The sequence below is a fragment of the Nerophis ophidion genome, linkage group LG03 (assembly GCF_033978795.1).
Source record: "Nerophis ophidion isolate RoL-2023_Sa linkage group LG03, RoL_Noph_v1.0, whole genome shotgun sequence".
Classification (NCBI taxonomy): domain Eukaryota; kingdom Metazoa; phylum Chordata; class Actinopteri; order Syngnathiformes; family Syngnathidae; genus Nerophis; species Nerophis ophidion.
The window spans coordinates 45,367,024-45,386,821 of NC_084613.1; the positions used below are offsets into that span (position 1 = coordinate 45,367,024).

Below are 19,798 nucleotides of genomic sequence, written 5' to 3' on the forward strand. Positions count from 1 at the left end.
ATCACAACCTGGTGGTGTATGCAGGGGAGTAGAAACAGCCAAGAACAAAATACATTATTCAGATGACTTATTTAACAATATTTCAATATAGTATGTTTGTATTTGGTAACTGACAGTACATTGCTCAGTATTTTCATTGGAGATGTGACCTCAACTCTTGACCTTTGCAGTGGCAGAGGCCCTTATCAGCTACTCACTGTGAGACAGTGCCGTTTAAAGACAAGCCAGGAGTAGACAGCACTCTGGGCTTGACTGCAGAGCAGGTACAATCCTGACATGTTATGTGCCGTGTGTTGCTCTTTTTGTTGGGAAAACCAGCTTGTCTTTAAACATGTGTTTTGTTTTGTTTTGCTGTGGTAGATCAAAGTCTTGAGGAGGACAAATGAAGAGTATGAGAGAAGAGGAGGCTTCATCAGAATATTCCCTACTGAAGACACATGGGATCTCTATGGGTAAGTTGAGTCAAAGTGGAACAAAAAACTGATCAGTTAGAATTTTCAGATCCCCGTCTGTCTAAAATGTTATTCATTACAATACTGTCCTCAGATGAGTATACTCAAATTACTCCTAAAATCACATACTTGCAAAGCTATTTTCCCTAGTCAGTATTTTATTGAAATTTCTTTAAAGTCCTTAAGAAAGGAAATCAGTTTTTAGGCTTTCAATTCATATTGCCATATGAGGATGTGTTGCTTGATTAGATACATGGCTCTTTAGCAACATGGATTTTGTGGAATCTTATAAAGCAGCTACAGCCATACAAGTTCCACCCTTTTATGATCTGTGCCCAAAATAACAAGGTTGAAACCGATTTGGTTGTCTTCCTTTTAGGACAAAAACTGTTTTGCTTATTATCTCTCCTTTCTTAGTGGCTATCTGGAATCCAAGACATCAATGAACTTCATGTTGGCAAACAGACTTTTCCATGGAAGGTAAGTGTTTCCACTGTGGTCAGGATCAGGGGACTGGATCCCTCCTTCAGTTTATGGAAGCAGTTGGATTCCAGCATAGAGTTTGTTTGGTCTTTGACTTGGGTAGGTGAGGGGAACAGCTGAGAAGAGGATGTGCGCTCATCTTTTCCAGTGTGCCCAGTGTGTATGTGGCATCAGTTTGTAAGAGGAAGGGAAATACTTCTTTACTTCATTATTACAATATGCACATACAGGATCCCTCACATCCCTTATGTCTCAGAAACCATTTTGTTATACAGTGAAACCTCGATTTACAAACTTATTGGTTATTTACAGGGTTTGTAAATAGAAAAGTTAGCATAATGAAACAATTTGAACATGAATAATGGGTTACAGCCTTGAGCCTTTAGTAAAAGTTAACACAATGTACATAAAGCGCTGTACAGTACTATATTTCAAATAAACATTATACCCGGGTGACATTCTGTGTAATAACAAAACCAAAACAACAACAACAAGCTGAACTGGCCTCATTTGGAGCTGAACTGGCCTCATTTGCAGCTGCCCTGTCAACACACCCCCACATTGTCACTAGGCCTGTGGTGCACTCACTTGAACAGCCAGTTCATCACAATCATTAAGAATAAGAAATAAAATCTATTTTACCTGGTTGTTGAATCTTTTTGGCATGCAGTGAAAGGTAGGAGTGGTGGGGGTCTGAGGAAGTGTCGGTAATGCTGTGGATACTTCCTGAATGTTTCAATTATTGACTTGTGTTGCCAGTTATTTAGAAAATAATGAGTAATTTTCAGGGGATAGGAAATCTAAAGTTTATTAAAGTTTCGATATAATTTTATTATCCCTCAAGAAATGATAAAATATTTGCTGAGAAATGAGGTGAGTACTCCATTTTGCTTGATACTGTACGTATTCTAAGGACGACCTTATTTTCAGTGTCTTGAGATGGGAACCCACATCATCACATTGAAGACTCCCCCTGCAGCTGCATCAGGGAGATGGTCGTTATTTTAATGATCCAGTGGCTGTTATTATTTAACATTTATTCTTTCTCCTTTGGACCATCACTCTCAGTCATGTCAACATCTGGAAAAAGTACTCAAACACACTAATCTTTCTTAAAGTTTGCTCTGCAATGTAATTTTGGAAATGCTAATTTACAGATAAATCACTGGTATTGTTGTTGTCAACACGGTTGTGTTGACATGTCTTCTGCTTTCTCTAAGGAATGCGGGCAGGAATGCGCAGCTGCAAATGGACACAGTCGATGGCCACCACGCCGTCCAGTACGAGAGGAAGCTGCCGTCTCTGGGGGCCCGTAAGAAGAGACGGCACCACCTGAGTCATCGCTCTGCTGCTGGAAAGATGAAATCGGGTAGGTCTGATAAATATTACTTCAGCTCAGCAAACTTCACTCTACAGCTTCTACAGTTTTTTTTTGGTTCCAATAAAAAAACAACTCCCATGTGTCACGCTAAGGTTAGCCAAATTTGGCTCTGAATGAGTTGATGTCACTGCAGCAAAAACAAAAAGCCTATTTTGAGTCTACTTGTGTATTTTTGCCAACGGTTTGGTGATGCAACTGACATATGTCTTCCCCTTGCAATGCTGCATACCTCAGGGATGCAATCCAAGGCCTCCCTGACGGAGAGCAGTGGCCTGGAGGGAGACGATTGCATACGGGAGGAAAGAGAGGAGATGAAACGTGTTCTCAAGCCAATCTCACACAAGGTTTTGTTAGAAGAGCAAAGAAAACAAGACTCTTCACTAGCGCAGCGCTTTCACAGCAAGGCTGCATCCAGCTCAGAGGCAACAACACATGACAGCAGTCCTCATGTCAACCTACTACACATTCTCCAGCAGGGGTGGGACATCAGGTCAGTGTGTGTTCCAGAAGGCTGGTCATGATCCTTCATCATCCTACCTCACTTTATTTTCTCCCTCTAACCTCTTTGCGCCTTCAAGAGGGAGATCTGAAGGGCACATTTGCTCACAACAAAGCAGATGAGAAGACATTTGGGCTATATTTAGCTGGGTTATGTTTTGATGGGACTATTTTAACTTTGGCAATGTGTCATCACATAGAAAAGCAGACTTTGTGACACCAGTAATGTGTAATCCACTTTCACGAAGGAGTTTATGTCTCCCACTTATTCCATCCATTCATCCATTTTCTACCGCTTATTCCCTTTGGGGTTGCGGGGTGCGCTGGTGCCTATCTCAGCAACAATCGGGCGGAAGGCGGGGCACACCCTGGACAAGTCGCAATCTCATCGCAGGTCCAACACAGATAGACAGACAACATTCACACTCACATTCACATACTAGGGCCAAATTAGTGTTGCCAATCAACCTATCCGCAGGTGCATGTCTTTGGAGGTGGGAGGAAGCCGGAGTACCCGGAGGGAACCTACGCAGTCACAGGGAGGACATACAAACTCCACACAGAAAGATCCCGAGTCCGGGATTGAACCCAGCCCTACTCAGGACCTTCATATTGTGAGGCAGACGCACTAACCCCTTTCCAACCGTGCTGCCTCCCACTGATTCATGGTGGCTCATTGCTTAAATTTGTATAATGTTGGATTGTTATCAGATTTTTTTTTTTTTTACATTTGATTAACTCTTATATTTATTTTAGATTGTTTTTCTTTATTTATGTATTAATCGAAAATATTGAATTTAAACACTTTAGTGAATTTCCAAACTGTTACATTCATGCAAAAAGCAAAAAATAATCTGATACCTAATAACGTACAACCATTTTTCTCAACAAAAAGGAGAACGATACTATTGTACGGTACAGTGCATCCGGAAAGTATACTCAGCGCTTCACATTTTCCCCTTTTTTTTATGTTACAGCCTTATTCCAAGATGGAATACATTTATTTTTTCCTCAAAATTTAACACACGGTACCTCATAATGATAATGTGAAAAGTTTTTTAGAGCTCTTTGCAAATGTATAGAAAATAAAAAACTAAGAAATCACATGTACATAAGTTTTCACAGCCTTTGCTCAATACTTTGTTGATGCACCTTTTCTTGACTTCAGCACAACTCTGTAAATGTCCTTGAGTGGCCCAGCCAGAGCCCAGACTTGAACCCGAACATCTCTGGAGAAATCTGAAAATAACTGTGCACCGATGCATCCCATTCAACCTGCTGGAGCTTGAGAGATGCTGAATGGGTAAACCTGCCCAAAGATAGGTGTGCATTGTATTCAAATAAACTTGAGGCTGTTATGGTATTCATAGAGACTTGAAGCTGTAAATGCTCCCAAAGGCGCTGATCAGTATTGAGCAAAGGTTGTGAATACCCCGTTTTCCATATGAGTTGGGAAATTGTATTAGATGTAAATATAAACGGAATAAAATAATTTGCAAATCTTTTTCAACCCATATTCAATTGAATGCACTACAAAGACAACATATTTGATGTTCAGACTCATAAACTTTATTTTTTATTGCAAATAATAATTAACTTAGAATTTCATGGTTGCAACACGTGCCAAAGTGGTTGGGAAAGGGCATGTTCACCACAGTGTTACATCACCTTTTCTTTTAAAAACACTCAATAAATGTTTGGGAACTGAGGAAACTAATTGTTGAAGCTTTGAAAGTGGAATTTTTTCCCATTCTTGTTTTATGTCGAGCTTCAGTTGTTCAACAGTCCGGGCTCTCCGCTGTCGTATTTTACGCTTCATAATGCGGCACACATTTTCGATTGGAGACAGGTCTGGACTGCAGGCGGGCCAGGAAAGTACCCGCACTCTTCTTTTACGAAGCCACATTGCCGTAACACTTGTCTTGCTGAAATAAGCAGGGGCGTCCATGATAATGTTGCTTGAATGACAACATATGTTGCTCCAAAACCTGTATGGACCTTTCAGCATTAATGGTGCCTTCACAGATGTGTAAGTTACCCATGCCTTGGGCACTAATACACCCCCATACCATCACAGATGCTGGCTTTTGAACTTTGCGCCTATAACAATCCGAATGGTTATTTTTCTCTTTGTTCTGGAGGACACCACATCTTCTGTTACCAAATATAATTTGAAGTGTGGAATCGTCAGACCAAAGAACACCTTTCCACTTTGCATCAGTCCATCTTAGGTGAGCTCGGGCCCAACCGAGCCGGCGGCGTTTCAGGATATTGTTGATAAATGGGTTTGGCTTTGCATAGTACAGTTTTAATTTGCACTTACAGATGTAGCGACCAACTGTAGTTTCTGACAGGGGTTTTATAAAGTGTTCCTGAGCCCATGTGGTGATATCCTTTACACACTGATGTTGGTTTTTGATGCAGCACCGCCTGATGGATCAAAAGTCTGTAATATCATCGCTTACGTGCAGGGATTTCTCCAGATTCTCTGAACCTTTTGATGATTTTACGGACCGTAGATGGTAAAATCCCTAAACTCCTTGCAATAGCTCATAGAGAAATGTTGTTCTAAAACTGTTCGACAATTTGCTTACAAAGTGGTGACCCTCACCCCATCCTTGTTTGTGAATTACTTAGTATTTCATGGGAGCTGCTTTTATTTCCAATCATGGCACCCAACTGTTCCCAATTAGCCTGCACACCTGTGGGATGTTCTATATAAGTGTTTGATGAGCATTCCTCAACTTTATCAGTATTTATTGCCATCTTTCCCAAATTCTTTGTCACGTGTTTCTGGCATCAAATTCTAAAGCTAATGATTATTTGCAAAAAAAATAAAAAAATGTTTAGCAGTTTGAACATCAAATATGTTGTCTTTGTAGCATATTCAGCTGAATATGGGTTGAAAATGATTTGCAAATCATTGCATTCCATTTATATTTACATCTAACACAATTTCCCAACTCGTATGGAAACGGAGTTTGTTCATGTGATTTTTTTTAGATTTTTACTTTTAATAAAGTTGCAAAATTCCATCCATCCATTTTCTCCCATTTTATCTTCAGGGTCGCGGAAGGCAAGGTACACCCTCGACAAGCTCATCGCAGGGCCAACACAGATAGACCGACAACATTCACACTCAGATTCACATATGAGGGCCAATTGAGTGTTGCAAATGAACCCAGTAGCAAAATAACAACCTTTTCACATTGTCATTGGTTGTAGAATTTTTAAGACAAAAATTAACTTATTCCATTTTAAAATAAGGCTGTAACATGACAGAATAGGCAAAAACTGAAGTGTGGTAAATAATTTCCGGATGCACTGTATTTTAACAATAAATATTTTTTTCATAATTCTTTTAACAACTGAACTGCCTGGTGGATGGATGCTCTAACATTGCCAACCTGGGCCTCCTCTTTCCATTTACTTTATGTTAATAATACAATATTGCAACAAAACAAACCAAATGAACACTATGTAAATTAAGCAAATTGAAATCCAAGGACACAATGTTACTTAAATTAAAGCAATCAAATTCATGTTGACATCATGACTAATCAATGTTTTAATGCTATTAACGTACCTATTTTATCTCCTTTCAGTAAAGTGCAGGCACGGATGACCTTTTCTTCATACCTTCAGCGAGTTCAACAAAGACTGTTGGCAGAGAGCAGAGTCAATGGCATTTCCGCTTGGCCAGATAAGGACAATTACCAAATGGTACAACTATTTAAAAAATCTCACTAATGAAGTCTCTTTTCATAAATGAAAAAGAATGATATGCAGTACCCTAGATGGAACATTGTTTCCTGTGAATATATCTATACTTTTGCCAAATTTCCCCTTGTTATTACTCATCTGTGCCCCTGGCTGGGTGGAATTGAATACAAGGAGGAAAACAGGGCCTCTTAAGAAATTATACTTATCGGAAAGTTGTGTTGGTGGACTGGAATCATGGCATGTATCATCATTATCTTCATCAGCAGCAATTTTAGACCTTTTAGGAACATCTTTGTGCGCTTTGGCCCAATAGCAATGAATAAACAATACAGAATAATTTTGTGTTCACAATTATAATAACAATTTGCATTTTGTGTCTGCCTCAAAGGAGCTGATTATACGCTTCTTAAAAAGAGCTGCCAGTAACCTCGACCAAGACATCAAGGTGGTTCTGCCTTGTCAACAGCTACCAGTCCAAGACCGCAGACGTATCCTGTCCCACCAACTAGGGGAGTTTATCCAGTGTTACGACAAGGTACCTATTCCCAGAGTGCGGTTTTGCTTAAACACAGAAGACTTTGTGAGATTTAGTTTTTTTTATGTTTCCTTATCTTCTCAGGAAACTGAGCATATAGTGAGAAAACAGCAGAATAGTGCAGAGGAGACGTGTGTTGACGCCAGTGTTTTTCATGAGTACATCACGGCTGCGAGGTTAGTGAGTTGGCTAGCCTTCTTCCAGTGTTCAATGGAGAGATTGCAATCTGCAAAACACATCTCTTTCCCGTGTTTTTTTTGTATCAGTGAAAGTGATCTGGAGAAAGTACTGACGTTCTACACACAGAAAAATAAATCAGCCACTGTCTTCCTCGGAACAAAAGTCAGGCGTGTTAAAAAAGACTTTCATGAAACAGAAGAGCCAAGAGACTGTGAGACTTCCAAATGTGAGTCCAATCCATGTTTTTTCATGCTTTTTTACTGTTGGTCTGGTTTATGTTTAATATTCTATCATTCAAGCACAGTAAACAGGAATTTTGCTGTTTAGATTTGTAAAGCCCAAAAAAAATAAAGGGAAAAGATTGAGTCATCCAGGGTGAAGCAAGGGTCACTTTCAAAGGAGTAGATCTAATTTGGAGAAAACAAATGTGTGTCAGAGCAATGGAATGGCTTACTGGTGATAAAGGAGCTCTGGCTTCTTTCTTCTTTTGAACAGCTCTGCCTGTGGCCAAAGACGATTCCAGATTTTTTGAATCAACGCCCTGCACAGGAAAAGTCAGCAGTGACACAGACAACAAAGCCACCGAAGATCAACAATCTGCTTGTTTGCCTGGGGGCCAACTGACCGGATTTGGACATGCAAAAATTGATCCCCAACTCCGGACTTCCCAACACTGTTTGAGTTTTCCCATGGCACATAAAACCTCTTCATCACGGTCTCTTCATCGCCCTCCACCTTTGCCACCTCAGCCTCCATCCTATGCTCAGTCCTTGGCAAAGTCTCAACTCTTCCATGGTGAGATGCTTGCTGAGTCCCCTGTTTACACATCTCTTCCTGGGTCTACGGGGCAACCAAACCAGGTTCTCTGGAGGATCCCTTCTTCCAGCGCGTCCACTTTAAGCTCGAAAGGCGCGTCTTCCCTCACCAGTGCCATGCACATTTATAGCCAGAAGCTTGCTCGACCAACATCTGCAGGCCATGGTGAGTCTGATTTTGTTAGCTGCCATGCAAGATAAAAATGTTTTTTTCCATTGCTGTTTTTGTTTACTTGTTAGTTATTATTATAATTATCATTATGTAAAAACTACACATAATCTCTGTGGAACGGTGGTGCTTGAGTGAAGCAAGTAAATAACAACCTGCTAAATTTTGGTATTTTCACATTTTGCTGTTACAGTCTGCTAGCATTGGGGGCAACACATTTAAATCTGTCAGAAGGACTTGTCTAATTTTTCAGCCTTGGCAGAAGTGGGTACTTTTCTAAGTAGAATTCTGCATTCCATCCATCCATTTTCTATGGATGTAGACTGAAATCTATCTGTAGCAAAGGTGTTAAATGACCCCCAAAGTATAATTTGCTTTGTCCATGACCTATGTAATCAAATAACATTAAAATACAAATAAACATGTTTAGGAATTATGTTCTGTACAAACATACCACAGTCTCTGCTTGTGTAGATAGTTTTAGGGCCATGTGCATAAAGTTACTCTTAAAAGTTTCCTTTACTCTTAATAGTTTTGTTTTGTTGCGATTCCATATAAATAAAACACACAATGACTCCATAATAAACAAGAATAATTACAATAATCCTAACATTTTCAGAGTTATTGTTAGCATAGGGGTAAATGTAACTTCACCTTTAAATTAAACCGTTTTTCTATAAATTATTTCTATCAAAATTTAAATTGTTGCATGAGTTACAGTAAATACAGATCTTAAAAACACGCTTGTTAAAAACGAAAATGTGTATCTTGATTTCAGACAGCTTTTTTAAGTTTTACCACTGTGGGCCTGGTGCACGAACACTGCAAACACATAGTACTGCTGCTCTGTTTTCAAAATGTGCTTTCTCTGCCTGCGTCTTTGTCAAATGCCAATTTTTTTTTTTTTTTTTTGTCTTTTCACCAACCACGAGCGCAATTAAATGTTTTTTAAGTAGTGTCACACTGCATTGCCCTTACATAAGGGGTGTCCAAAGTGTGGCTCGCAGCACATTTAAAAAATTAAAAATTACTAAGAAAATGGGTTTTGAAAGCACAAATATTTGAATGAAAGAGCAAAAAAGGGGTAATGTGGTTGTAAAGCTGACATTCATCCTGTTTTTTTTAAAAATATCTATATATTGTATCATTTTGAAATTAAAAATATCAAAATGGCCCCCGCATGCTTTGATTTTTCGGTTTGCGGCCCTCAGTGAAAAAAAAGTTTGGACACCCCTGCCTAATATGGGAAGTTGAGGCATGAAGAGGGTGTGGTGTGAGGTGGAGTAGGCTGTACACACTTCTACTCGAACTAAGATCTATGAAACACCAATTATGTAAAGGTGTGCATGTGGTCTGATTATTATAGTGCATTGCAAATTTTTTTTAACTTTTAGTCAGAATTCCACAGAAAGTTTTATGGTGGTTACGAGGTGTTTTTAGAAGTAGAGTTATGATGCCATCTCTTGTATGAAGTTGTATCAACAATCTGCAATCATAGAGAGTCCTGTTATAATGTGTTTATATGAGAACAGATGTAATTGTGCTTACACAATCTAGTTACAGCATCAACTCTAATCCATTAAGTTTATGTTTTTCAGTCCTAATAGAGGTGTGCCCTTTACTGAGTAGTCTAGTTGTTTCCATTTATTTGTTTGTTTAAAAATGCCGTAAATAACCCACAACGATTTAGTGCATATACAGATAAAAATGTGCACAGAGGATTTTTTTCCTTTTCCTTGTGATTGGAGTCTCGTTCATACATTTCAAACATTTGATGTCATTTTTAATGTAAGGGAAAGTCTTAGTAACAAATGGACGGATTCTCAAAAATTTTGCACCCCACGTTTCTTTCACTTTTACTTGAGGCGTTGTTTTTGTATTGGATAAATAAGGGCACTCCGGCTTCCTCCCACCTCCAAAGACATGCACCTGGGGATAGGTTGATTGGCAACACTAAATTGGCCCTAGTGTGTGAATGTGAGTGTGAATGTTGTCTGTCTATCTGTGTTGGCCCTGCGATGAAATGGCGACTTGTCCAGGGTGTACCCTGCCTTCCGCCCGACAGTAGCTGAGATAGGCGCCAGCGCCCCACGCGACCCTAAAAGGGAATAAGCGGTAGAAAATGAATGGATGGAAGTTTTACCCAGCCCAAAATAAAAAAAAAACTTCATCTTACATCATCCTCTGTGAAACAAGAACATCTGTACAGAAAAACAAACACAGGCTGTTTTTGTTTAGCCATTGTGAAGTACTACTCTGCACGGTCGTTTTTTGTTTGTTTGTTTGTTTTTTCAGTATTACCGTCACAGATTTCTCCTATGTCTTTATGGTAGCATCCAGGATTTACAGTTCCAGTAAGCTGAAGTCCAAATCTAACGGGGCCTTCAGGGAATTCAACTCTCTTACAGTCCAAGCCCAGTCTAACCAGCAGGCCTTTATCTCGGCTCTGCAGAAGCTGGTCGACAAGCAGGTTGCCCGCAACAGTGCTGGATCGAGTCACATCAACCTGCTCACGCAACATGTGAGTTGGCTATGTTTCGAACCCCTCTGAAGCAAATAGTTCCACCAGGAGTAAGGCTGTGTTCAAATAACAATGTACAGTATGCTGGGTTCATTAACAGTGTTCATGGAAGGTTGACAAATGTGCCCCTTCTGCAGGAAACCCTCGCTGTGAGGTCTCTAATATTTCTTTTTGACGATATTTTTGCCTTTCCTGGCCCCCTGCTGATTGGCGTCAACGAGTTGCTCACTCTTCCAGCAGACCTCTTGGAGACGCAGGGTCTGCCGCCTGTGTAGTGCACCTTCCTCCCTCTGCATGTCTTTCTTTCCATGTGGCTTTTTGCGGGGGTGGCTTCTGGTTCTGGGTTTGTAGCTGGCTGAGAAGAGCATCACGCCTCCACTGTGTGAGGTCTCATTATCAGATGCTCCATGGGGGAGTGATTTCTGTTGATACTCAACTAGCAGCCTCTATTTTGTAGTAATTGATGCTTATAAATACAGGAATGTGGCAAACCGGCGCTTCGCATCAGCTTCCTCAACAACTTCTCCTGCATTCCCCTGGTAGTTTGGTCCATAGAGTCTCTCTGCCTTGGCTCCCTCTTCCTCCTGATCCTCCTCCTTGTCTGCTTCACTGAGTGTTTTCTCTCAAAGGTTCTAAGGATGACACAAGACCACACAGACTGTAGTTTTACTGCTTATTCATTATTGTGAAAGGTGTTTACTGTATTTCCTTTGAGAATTTAATCCTGGACATGGCAGCAATTTGTTTTTCAGCGCAAAGCAGACCTGTGTGACTTTTTTAAAAGCTGAGATTACAAGTCATTAAATCACCAGCTGAAGCAAAAGGAGAACTCTGTAAACATGAACAACTCCCTCTTGTACTGCACGACCTCTCGGGTTTCAGTAATTACTCGCTCTCATGCAAGGGTTCTCACACAAAATAGGATAGCGAGATGATGAAAAAAATCAGACAGCACCTGCTATCCAATGCCTCATCATCAACAAAATACCAAATACACTATTGCACTGCAGTGCATGAATATAATGAGATTCCTGTGAAGTTGTCTTTGGCAAATACTTTATGCTCTGTTATGCATTTGCAGATAGTCTATTCCTGCAGCAATAGACCTGTAAAGATCAATTTATCACAGGAGGAGCATAATTTATCATTTGTGCCATGTCTCCTAACAGTAAGATGTCAGTAAATTACTCATGTAAGTACATTGACAATCCATCATGTGAGTGCACAGGGGCAGAGGAAAAACTACCCCCAAGAATAAGACCAGTCCACTTAAATCTGAAGTACCTGCACAGCGGTGTGACATGCTGCTTGTTGTAGTGGAAAAGCTGACACGGTTCTAACATCCTGTAAGGCTTGGCATCGCCACAATGTTTCACCTTATAGTGCTAAAGGAGGGAAATAAAGCAAATAACTACACAGTAGCGCATGTTGCTGTTTCAGCTTTTCTAAGGAGAGAGCAGTGCCACGGGGCCAGTATAGTTGTAAACAGATTTGGCCTTGTAAGTCATAATAACTGATTCCTTTATGGAGAATGTGGGAGACTTGGATGGCTGGATGTAGTGGAACAGATTGAACCGCTCTGTCATGTGTTGTTTGTGAATAATACAATTTCATATAGGCAGCCAGCTTGAGTGCTTGATTATCAAATAATATTATTAATTTGACAATTTGAAAGACCAATGGAAAGAAGACGGGTTTAATAGTTCCCATATTTTGTGAATACACACAAAAAAGTTTAGATGATGCATTTTTTTCATATCATTGAATGAGCAAGTGTTTCTAAACTTTTGGCGGCCATACACAGTTTTGAATTCAATGTTTGCCGTTGTTCTCTACCCTCCACAGTTGACAAGGTTAAACCTGGCGAGCAGGATCTTGAGTGGAGAAAGCCCACGGATGTCTCACCAGGCCGCCGTTACCCAAGGACCCTCAAAGGTGGAACCCTCTGGCAATGGTCCTCTTAGAAACAACACCTTGTAAGTCCAAGTAATGTTGAACATTAAGCACAAACATTTTACTTGTTATGCCCTGGTGTTGGTCTGGACCCCTGGATGCAGAGACTGGAAACAGAGCGTGCAGGTAGGAAACCTCTTCATCAGGGACAGTGCAGGAAGTACAAAAACAAAGATGTACAGAAAACAGGCTTAGGAAGCATAGGGAAAGCTAAGCATCATGTCAAAGTACAAAGTAAAATGATCCAGCACCACTCACGAGACAGAGCTGACATTAAAAGCAGGAGGTGAAAACAAAAATAAGAGCACTGGACAGGGAATAATACAAACACTAAAAAAACTCCCAAGTCCAAACTGCCATGTGAGATCATGGCATTAATATTGAGACAAAATGTAATTTCCATTTGTGGATTTTATTTTCTCTAAAATATTTAAATTGTTTAAATTTTACTGATCAGTTTATATTTCCCCGTGTGGCAAATATGCAGCTTATTAATATACTTATAAATGGTGCATGTCACATGCTCATTAACTGCAAAGGTAAACAGTAAATCCGTTCTTTGTGTTTCAGTGCCCCCACCCCCCATATATGTCTACCAGGCCCAAAGAGTTACAGTCTTGCATCTGAATGGTTTGCTTTAAATGTCTTGTATTTTTACTGTACAGCGCCCATAAATGATAAATATTTCAGAGGAGCAGCTCAGGTATCAAGCATTGTTTCTCTCTGTCCAAATTCCTGTCTTGAGGATGTCATTGTGTGATTTATGATAGAAACTTGGAGCCTCTCTGAGCCCAGGAGTGTATTTGGTCACACTCAATAGCATCTAAAGTCGCTCTCAGTGGTCTCACATGGACGTGCAGATTGAAGAGTGTTAGTGTAATGATAGTGGAGAGGAAAACTCCCTCCGGGAAAACTAGTTACAGTTGACACTTAATAATTTTGTGGTTTTGATTCACTTTATTGCTGTGTAAAGATTAATGAGTTTGCTTCTCGAAGTGGCGTTTGACCTCCACTACTTAGACTTAGACTTCGACAAACTTTATTGATGGGAAAGGGAAAGGGAATTTTTTTTTTTTTTTAGTTTTGCCAACTTGGGCTTACCTCTTCACATAGATCTCACTTCATGTTCTATATGATAAACATGCAATATTTAAGTATTCTTTCATTATATTTACAACCTAATTGTGTTTGGCCTGTAAATGTAGGTGACCATTTATCGCTGAGTTTGGACCTCATGTTGTTGGATACTGACTGTTTTTGGAGTCCAGCACATCCCCAGTTTTAGAGCTGTGAGGGAATTCTAAGAATGTTTGCCTTTTACCTTTTAAAATGTTTTTTTCAAACAAATAATGAATGAGTTTTTTTTCTACGGCAGATAGTTTGCAGTCGCCTTTATAAACGGTATTGATATCCCAAATTACAAATGTTTTTTTAGTTAGTTAGCAATATAACTCAAACAGCTCAGGGCTGATTTTCATTAATTTTTTGGGAATGTCTAAAATGAGATAAAAAAAAAAAAGTATTTTGTGGGTGATCCTGACCATTTGTACTAGGGCTGCGAATCTTTGGGTGTCCCACCATTCAATTCAATATCGATTTTTGGGGTCACGATTCTATTATAAATCGATTTTTTTTTTATTCAATGCGATTCTCGATTCAAAAACGATATTTTTCCGACTCAAAACGATTCTGTATTCATTCAATAAATAGGATTTCAGCAGGATCTACCTCAGTCTGCTGACATGCTAGCAGAGTAGTATATATATTTTTTAAAAGCTTTAATAGTTGTAAAGGACAATGTTTTATCGACTGATTGCAATAATATAAATTTGTTTCAACTATTAAACGAACCAAAAATATGACTAATTTTATCTTTGTGAAAACATTGGACACAGTGTGTTGTCAAGCTTGTGAGATGCGATGCAAGTGTAAGCCACTGTGACACTATTCTACTTTTATTTTTTATTTTTATAAATGTCCAATGATAATGTCAATGATGGATTTTTAATCACTGCTATGCTGAAATTATAACTAATATTGATACTGTTGTTTATAATATTCATTTTTGTTTCACTACTTTTGGTTTGTTCTGTGTCGTGTTTGTGTCTTTTCTCAATTGCTCTGTTTATTGCAGTTCTGAGTGTTGCTGGGTTTGGTTTGGTTTTGGAATTGGATTGCATTGTTATGGTATTGCTGTGTATTGTTCTGTTGGATTGATTAAAAGAAAAACAATTTGATAAAAAAAAAATCGATTTTTTAAAAATGAGAATCGATTCTGAGTTGCACAACGTGAAAATCGCGATTCAATTTCGAATTGATTTTTTCCCACACCCCTAATTTGTACTGTGTTACAAAAGCGGCAACCTGCTGACACCATCGCAAAGAGTGAACCCTCTTGCAGCCTGTTTGGAAACGTCGAACGAGCAAAACAAACACGTACGCACATGGTAATTTAATTTTAACTTTTGATTAATTATCTTTGCCAGAAGGTTATATATTCGCTGGGGTTTGTTTGTTTGCTAGCTAGCAGCATAACTCAAAAGGTTATGGAGAGCTTTTTAAAAACTTTCAGAAAATGGCAGAAATAGAATAAGGAACAAGTGATTACATTTTGGGGGTTGTTCGGGATCACCATCTGGATTCAGCAACGTTTTCAAGAATGCTTTGTATTGTGAGATAGGGCCTGGTGGAGGTCTGCGCACAGTGCTTTTTTAGTTGTTGCACTCCTCACACCGGACAGGACTGATTATGCAGACAACCTGAAGTCTTTTGTGGGCTTTGGGCAATAATCTTTGTTAGGAATAATACTGTTACATAAAAACGTACTAATGCTGTTATTTTTCTAGTAATGAGTAATATAATGAATTATTTTTACGTACGTTACAACACCGTTACAATACGTCTGATGTAACATGGCACGTCACTTTTGAGGTGGTTGTGTTGATGCCAACAAGACAGTGTCAGAATCTCAGCATGTTTAATTCAGGAAGTAGCTCTTTACTAGTGCAAGCAACAACCACCACCCACCCACACACACACACATGCACACACACACACACACACACACACACACGCACACACACACACACACACACACACACATGCACACACATTTACTACTACTACTACAAGGGAAAAACGAACAACAACAACTTAAAGTGATACATTATGTATGCTTGGGGACATTTCTTAACTGTAGATACCAGATGTTTGAAAGCAATAATAACTTTTCCTGATAATGATAATTAAAAAGTAATCATGTTGGTAATTAAATTACTTTTTTTGGAAAGTAACTGTAATTAATTACTTTTTCAAATGATCCCGTCCATACTTGCCAACCTTGAGACCTCCAAATTTGGGAGATTGGGAAGCGGGGGGTTGAGGTGGGCGGGGTTTGGTGGTAGCGGGGGTGTATATTGTAGCGTCCCGGAAGAGTTAGTTGCAAGGGGTCCTGGGTATTTGTTCTGTTGTGTTTATGTTGTGTTGCGGTGCAGATGTTTTCCCGAAATGTGTTTGTCATTCTTGTGGGTTCACAGTGTGGCGCATATTTGTAACAGTGTTAAAGTTGTTTATACGGCCACCCTCAGTGTGACGTGTGACCTGTATGGCTGTTGATCAAGTATGCCTTGCTTTTACTTTTAAGTTTCTGTAAAAGCCACATGTTTTTGTGGCTGGGCTGACATACTGTTTGGACGGAGGAAAAGCAGACGTGATGACAGGTGAGAGAGGACGCTAAAGGCAGTGCCTTTAAGGCACGCCCCTAATATTGATGTCCGGGTGGAATTCGGGAGAAATTCAGGAGAATGGTTGACCCGGGAGACTTTCGGGAGGGGCACTGAAATCCGGGAGACTCCTGGAAAAATCGGGATGGTTGGCAAGTATGATCCCGTCTGCTTTACACACAGATGTTTATGGTTGAGTCCTTAGTAGTACAGGGGCCTTCAACTGGTAGCTCGAGAGCTACCAATAATTTACCACCTGAGTTTCAGTAGATCACCAAAGGGTCAAATAATATTTGTTCAACTCTTTGTATTTTAATAACTTCGATGATAGGCCTCTATTTAATGACAAGTTTCCACAAAATAGTATAAAGAGAATCACTAAACTGTTTGAATGGAGATTTGTATTGTAAATTAAGTACAATATAAATGTTGACTGTTAAGTTAGGGATCTCTGCCCCAGTGGAACCAACCTTTACTAATTAGGATGTTATTATTTTGGTTTCTAGTTTCCCCCTTTAAACTGTCTAAAATACCTTACGGGAATATACCTGTCACGTTTGCGCATCATGTTGCTGGTGGCGTTACCCCAGGATGCAAAGATGAACATTGACGTGCAGGTAAAACATTTTTTAATTAAGAAGAGCTGGAACAAAAATAGTAGCAAAAATAACTTTTCTACCAGCACAAAGCCACATACTCAATGAAACAGTGCCTGAGGTCAGGGAACGGAATACAACTAATTACCAATGAGGAACAGGTGCACTGGTAGGTCAAGGAACAGAAAGTACAAGTTCTGCAAAACCAAACAGGAAATGGAGACAAAATAAGAGCACCATCACAGAAAGTCAGTGAAACAAAGGAAAACAATAAGCAGAACACGTGTACCATGACAAGACCACCCCATTGTATCTCCATTATGGGATTGTAAAGACTCATTATCAATTTCTAATCCTAAAATGCACTGGTGACAAAATCCATGGTATCCAGCTGGGATAAGGTCCAGCGTATGTGGAACCTTGAACAAGATTTCCGTTCAATTTCACTGCATTTGAATCATAATAAATATGTATAAGCTTAATCAAACGACAACATTTGAGTTAATTCGTTTGAACGGTTAAATGTCCAAAAGGAGTAGAAAGAAGCAGTGGCGTGCTCAGACTTTTTTCAGGGAAGGCACAGTGGTGACACCCATAAAAGTCAGTCTACCCCAGGAACAGCTGTAGCTACTATAGTAAGTTAACACAGTTACCTCCACCAAGTATGAAGTATTTACACAACAATTAAATGACCCGGACTGAGGAAAACTAGAATCACTGTGGAATAACAAAAGATGGCGGGACTGAAAAATGTTTAAAACTGATGACTGCGCCTGTTCTTGTCTTGGCAGGGAAACACTTTAAATACGCTTTTGTAAAAAAATATATTTGAACTAAAATGACTTATGTTTAGTGAAAGACCACGGACATCTGGAACTTGGGTGCTCATCATCGGCCATCAATGAAAAAAAATTCCCACCACCCAGACAGGTGTGGGCCGATTAAGATTGTCCGCCACCCGAATATGTGTGCACCGAATCTACCGACTAAGGTTGCCCGCCAATGTGTGCGCGACGGATTATATTGCCCACCACTACAATATGAACTATAAATGATAAAACATTGAATATTAGAAATATGTGAACCATTCCTAACTTGTTTACTTCCCTGACAACCTCCTTAAATGTTTGAAATCAATCAGAAATATCTAACTATCCATCCAATTTTAAAAAAGTGTGGAGAGTGTTTTGCATAAGACCCACAAGGCCTAGTAAATGGGTTAAACAAGTATATATTTTAATTGTGTATGGTACTATTTGACATTTTTTTATGATGTCCACATCGTTCAGTGGGCACGTTCTGTGTTTTTGTATCACATATTTCAACGTTCTGTTTTGGATTTTGATTAATTGGACCATGGATTGGAAAGGTTATCCAAATTACAAATCCTGTTTCCATATGAGTTAGGAAATTGTGTTAGATGTAAATATAAACGGAATACAATGATTTGCAAATCATTTTCAACCCATATTCAGTTGAATATGCTACAAAGACAACATATTTGATGTTCAAACTGATAAACACTTTTTTTTTTTTTGCAAATAATCATTCAGTTTGGAATTTGATGCCAGCAACACGTGACAAAGAAGTTGGGAAAGGTGGCAATAAATTCTGATAAAGTTGAGGAATTCTCATCAAACACTTATTTGGAACATCCCACAGGTGTGCAGGTTAATTGGGAACAGGTAGGTGCCATGATTGGGTATAAAAGCAGCTTCCGTGAAATGCTCAGTCATTCACAAACAAGGATTGGGAAACGGTCACCACTTTATGAACAAATGCGTGAGCAAATTGTCAAACAGTTTAAGAACAACATTTCTCAACGGGCTATTGCAAGAAATTTAGGAATTTCACCATCTACTGTCCGTAATACCATCAAAAGGTTCAGAGAATCTGGAGAAATCACTGCACATAAGCGATGATATAACGGACCTTCGTTCCCTCAGGCGGTACTGCATCAAAAAGCGTCATCAGTGTGTATAGGATATCACCACATGGGCTCAGGAACACTTCAGAAAACCACTGTCAGTAACTACAATTTGTCACTACATCTGTAAGTGCAAGTTAAAATTTCTATGCAAAGCCAAAGCCATTTATTGTATCAACGACACCCAGAAACGCCGCCGGCTTCTCAGGGCCCGAACTCAGCTAAGATGGACTGATGCAAAGCGGAAAAGGGTTCTGTGGTCTGACGAGTCCACATTTCAAATTGTTTTTTGGAAACGGTGAACGTCGTGTCTTCCGGACCAAAGAGGAAAAGAACCATCAGGACTGTTCTAGTTGCAAAGTTCAAAAGCCAGCATCTGTGATGTTATGGGGGTGCATTGGTGCCCAAGGCATGGGTAACTTACACATCTGTGAAGGCACCATTAATGCTGAAAGGTCCATACAGGTTTTGGAGCTACATATGTTGCCATCCAAGCAACGTCATGGACGCTCTTGCTTATTTCAGCTAGACAATGCCAAGTCACTTGTTACAACAACGTAGCTTCATAGTAAAAGAGTGCGAGTACTAGACTGGCTTGCCTGTAGTCCAGACCTGTCTCCCATTTAAAATGTGTGGCGCATTATGAAGCCTAAAATACCACAACGGAGACCCCGGACGGTTGAACAACATAAGCTGTACACAACACGAGAATTGGAAAGAATTCCACCGGAAAAGCTTCAAAAATGTGTCTCCTTAGTTCCCAAAGGTTTATTGAGTGTTGTTAAAAGAAAAGGTGATGAAACACAGGGTTGAATATGCCCTTTCCCAACTACTCTGGCACGT

At 39.6% G+C, this 19,798-nt stretch overlaps 2 protein-coding genes across 6 annotated transcripts in view; one reads left to right on the plus strand and one right to left on the minus strand.

The window, feature by feature from the left end:
• Positions 1–19,798, plus strand: part of ttll5 (tubulin tyrosine ligase-like family, member 5) — a 154,129-nt gene that overhangs the window by 66,876 nt on the left and 67,455 nt on the right. For 4 of the 5 annotated variants that reach the window (XM_061895366.1, XM_061895367.1, XM_061895368.1 and 1 more), the window contains exons 16-27: positions 171–263; positions 361–452; positions 870–932; positions 2,156–2,304; positions 2,551–2,806; positions 6,420–6,537; positions 6,926–7,072; positions 7,157–7,248; positions 7,339–7,478; positions 7,748–8,233; positions 10,570–10,757; positions 12,603–12,733. In XM_061895366.1, coding sequence (XP_061751350.1) covers positions 171–263; positions 361–452; positions 870–932; positions 2,156–2,304; positions 2,551–2,806; positions 6,420–6,537; positions 6,926–7,072; positions 7,157–7,248; positions 7,339–7,478; positions 7,748–8,233; positions 10,570–10,757; positions 12,603–12,733 — 1,955 coding nt within the window. Of the gene's footprint in view, positions 1–170; positions 264–360; positions 453–869; positions 933–2,155; positions 2,305–2,550; positions 2,807–6,419; positions 6,538–6,925; positions 7,073–7,156; positions 7,249–7,338; positions 7,479–7,747; positions 8,234–10,569; positions 10,758–12,602; positions 12,734–13,280; positions 15,416–19,798 lie in introns of those variants that run through there. The other variant, XM_061895369.1, reaches the window with a different exon arrangement.
• The window catches only part of tgfb3 (transforming growth factor, beta 3), a 114,588-nt gene continuing 105,968 nt past the window's right edge, over positions 11,179–19,798 (minus strand). Inside the window, exon 7 of the mRNA XM_061895371.1 lies at positions 11,179–11,389. Within this exon, the coding sequence (XP_061751355.1) occupies positions 11,194–11,389 (196 nt within the window). The 3' untranslated portion in view covers positions 11,179–11,193. The remainder of the gene's footprint in view (positions 11,390–19,798) is intronic.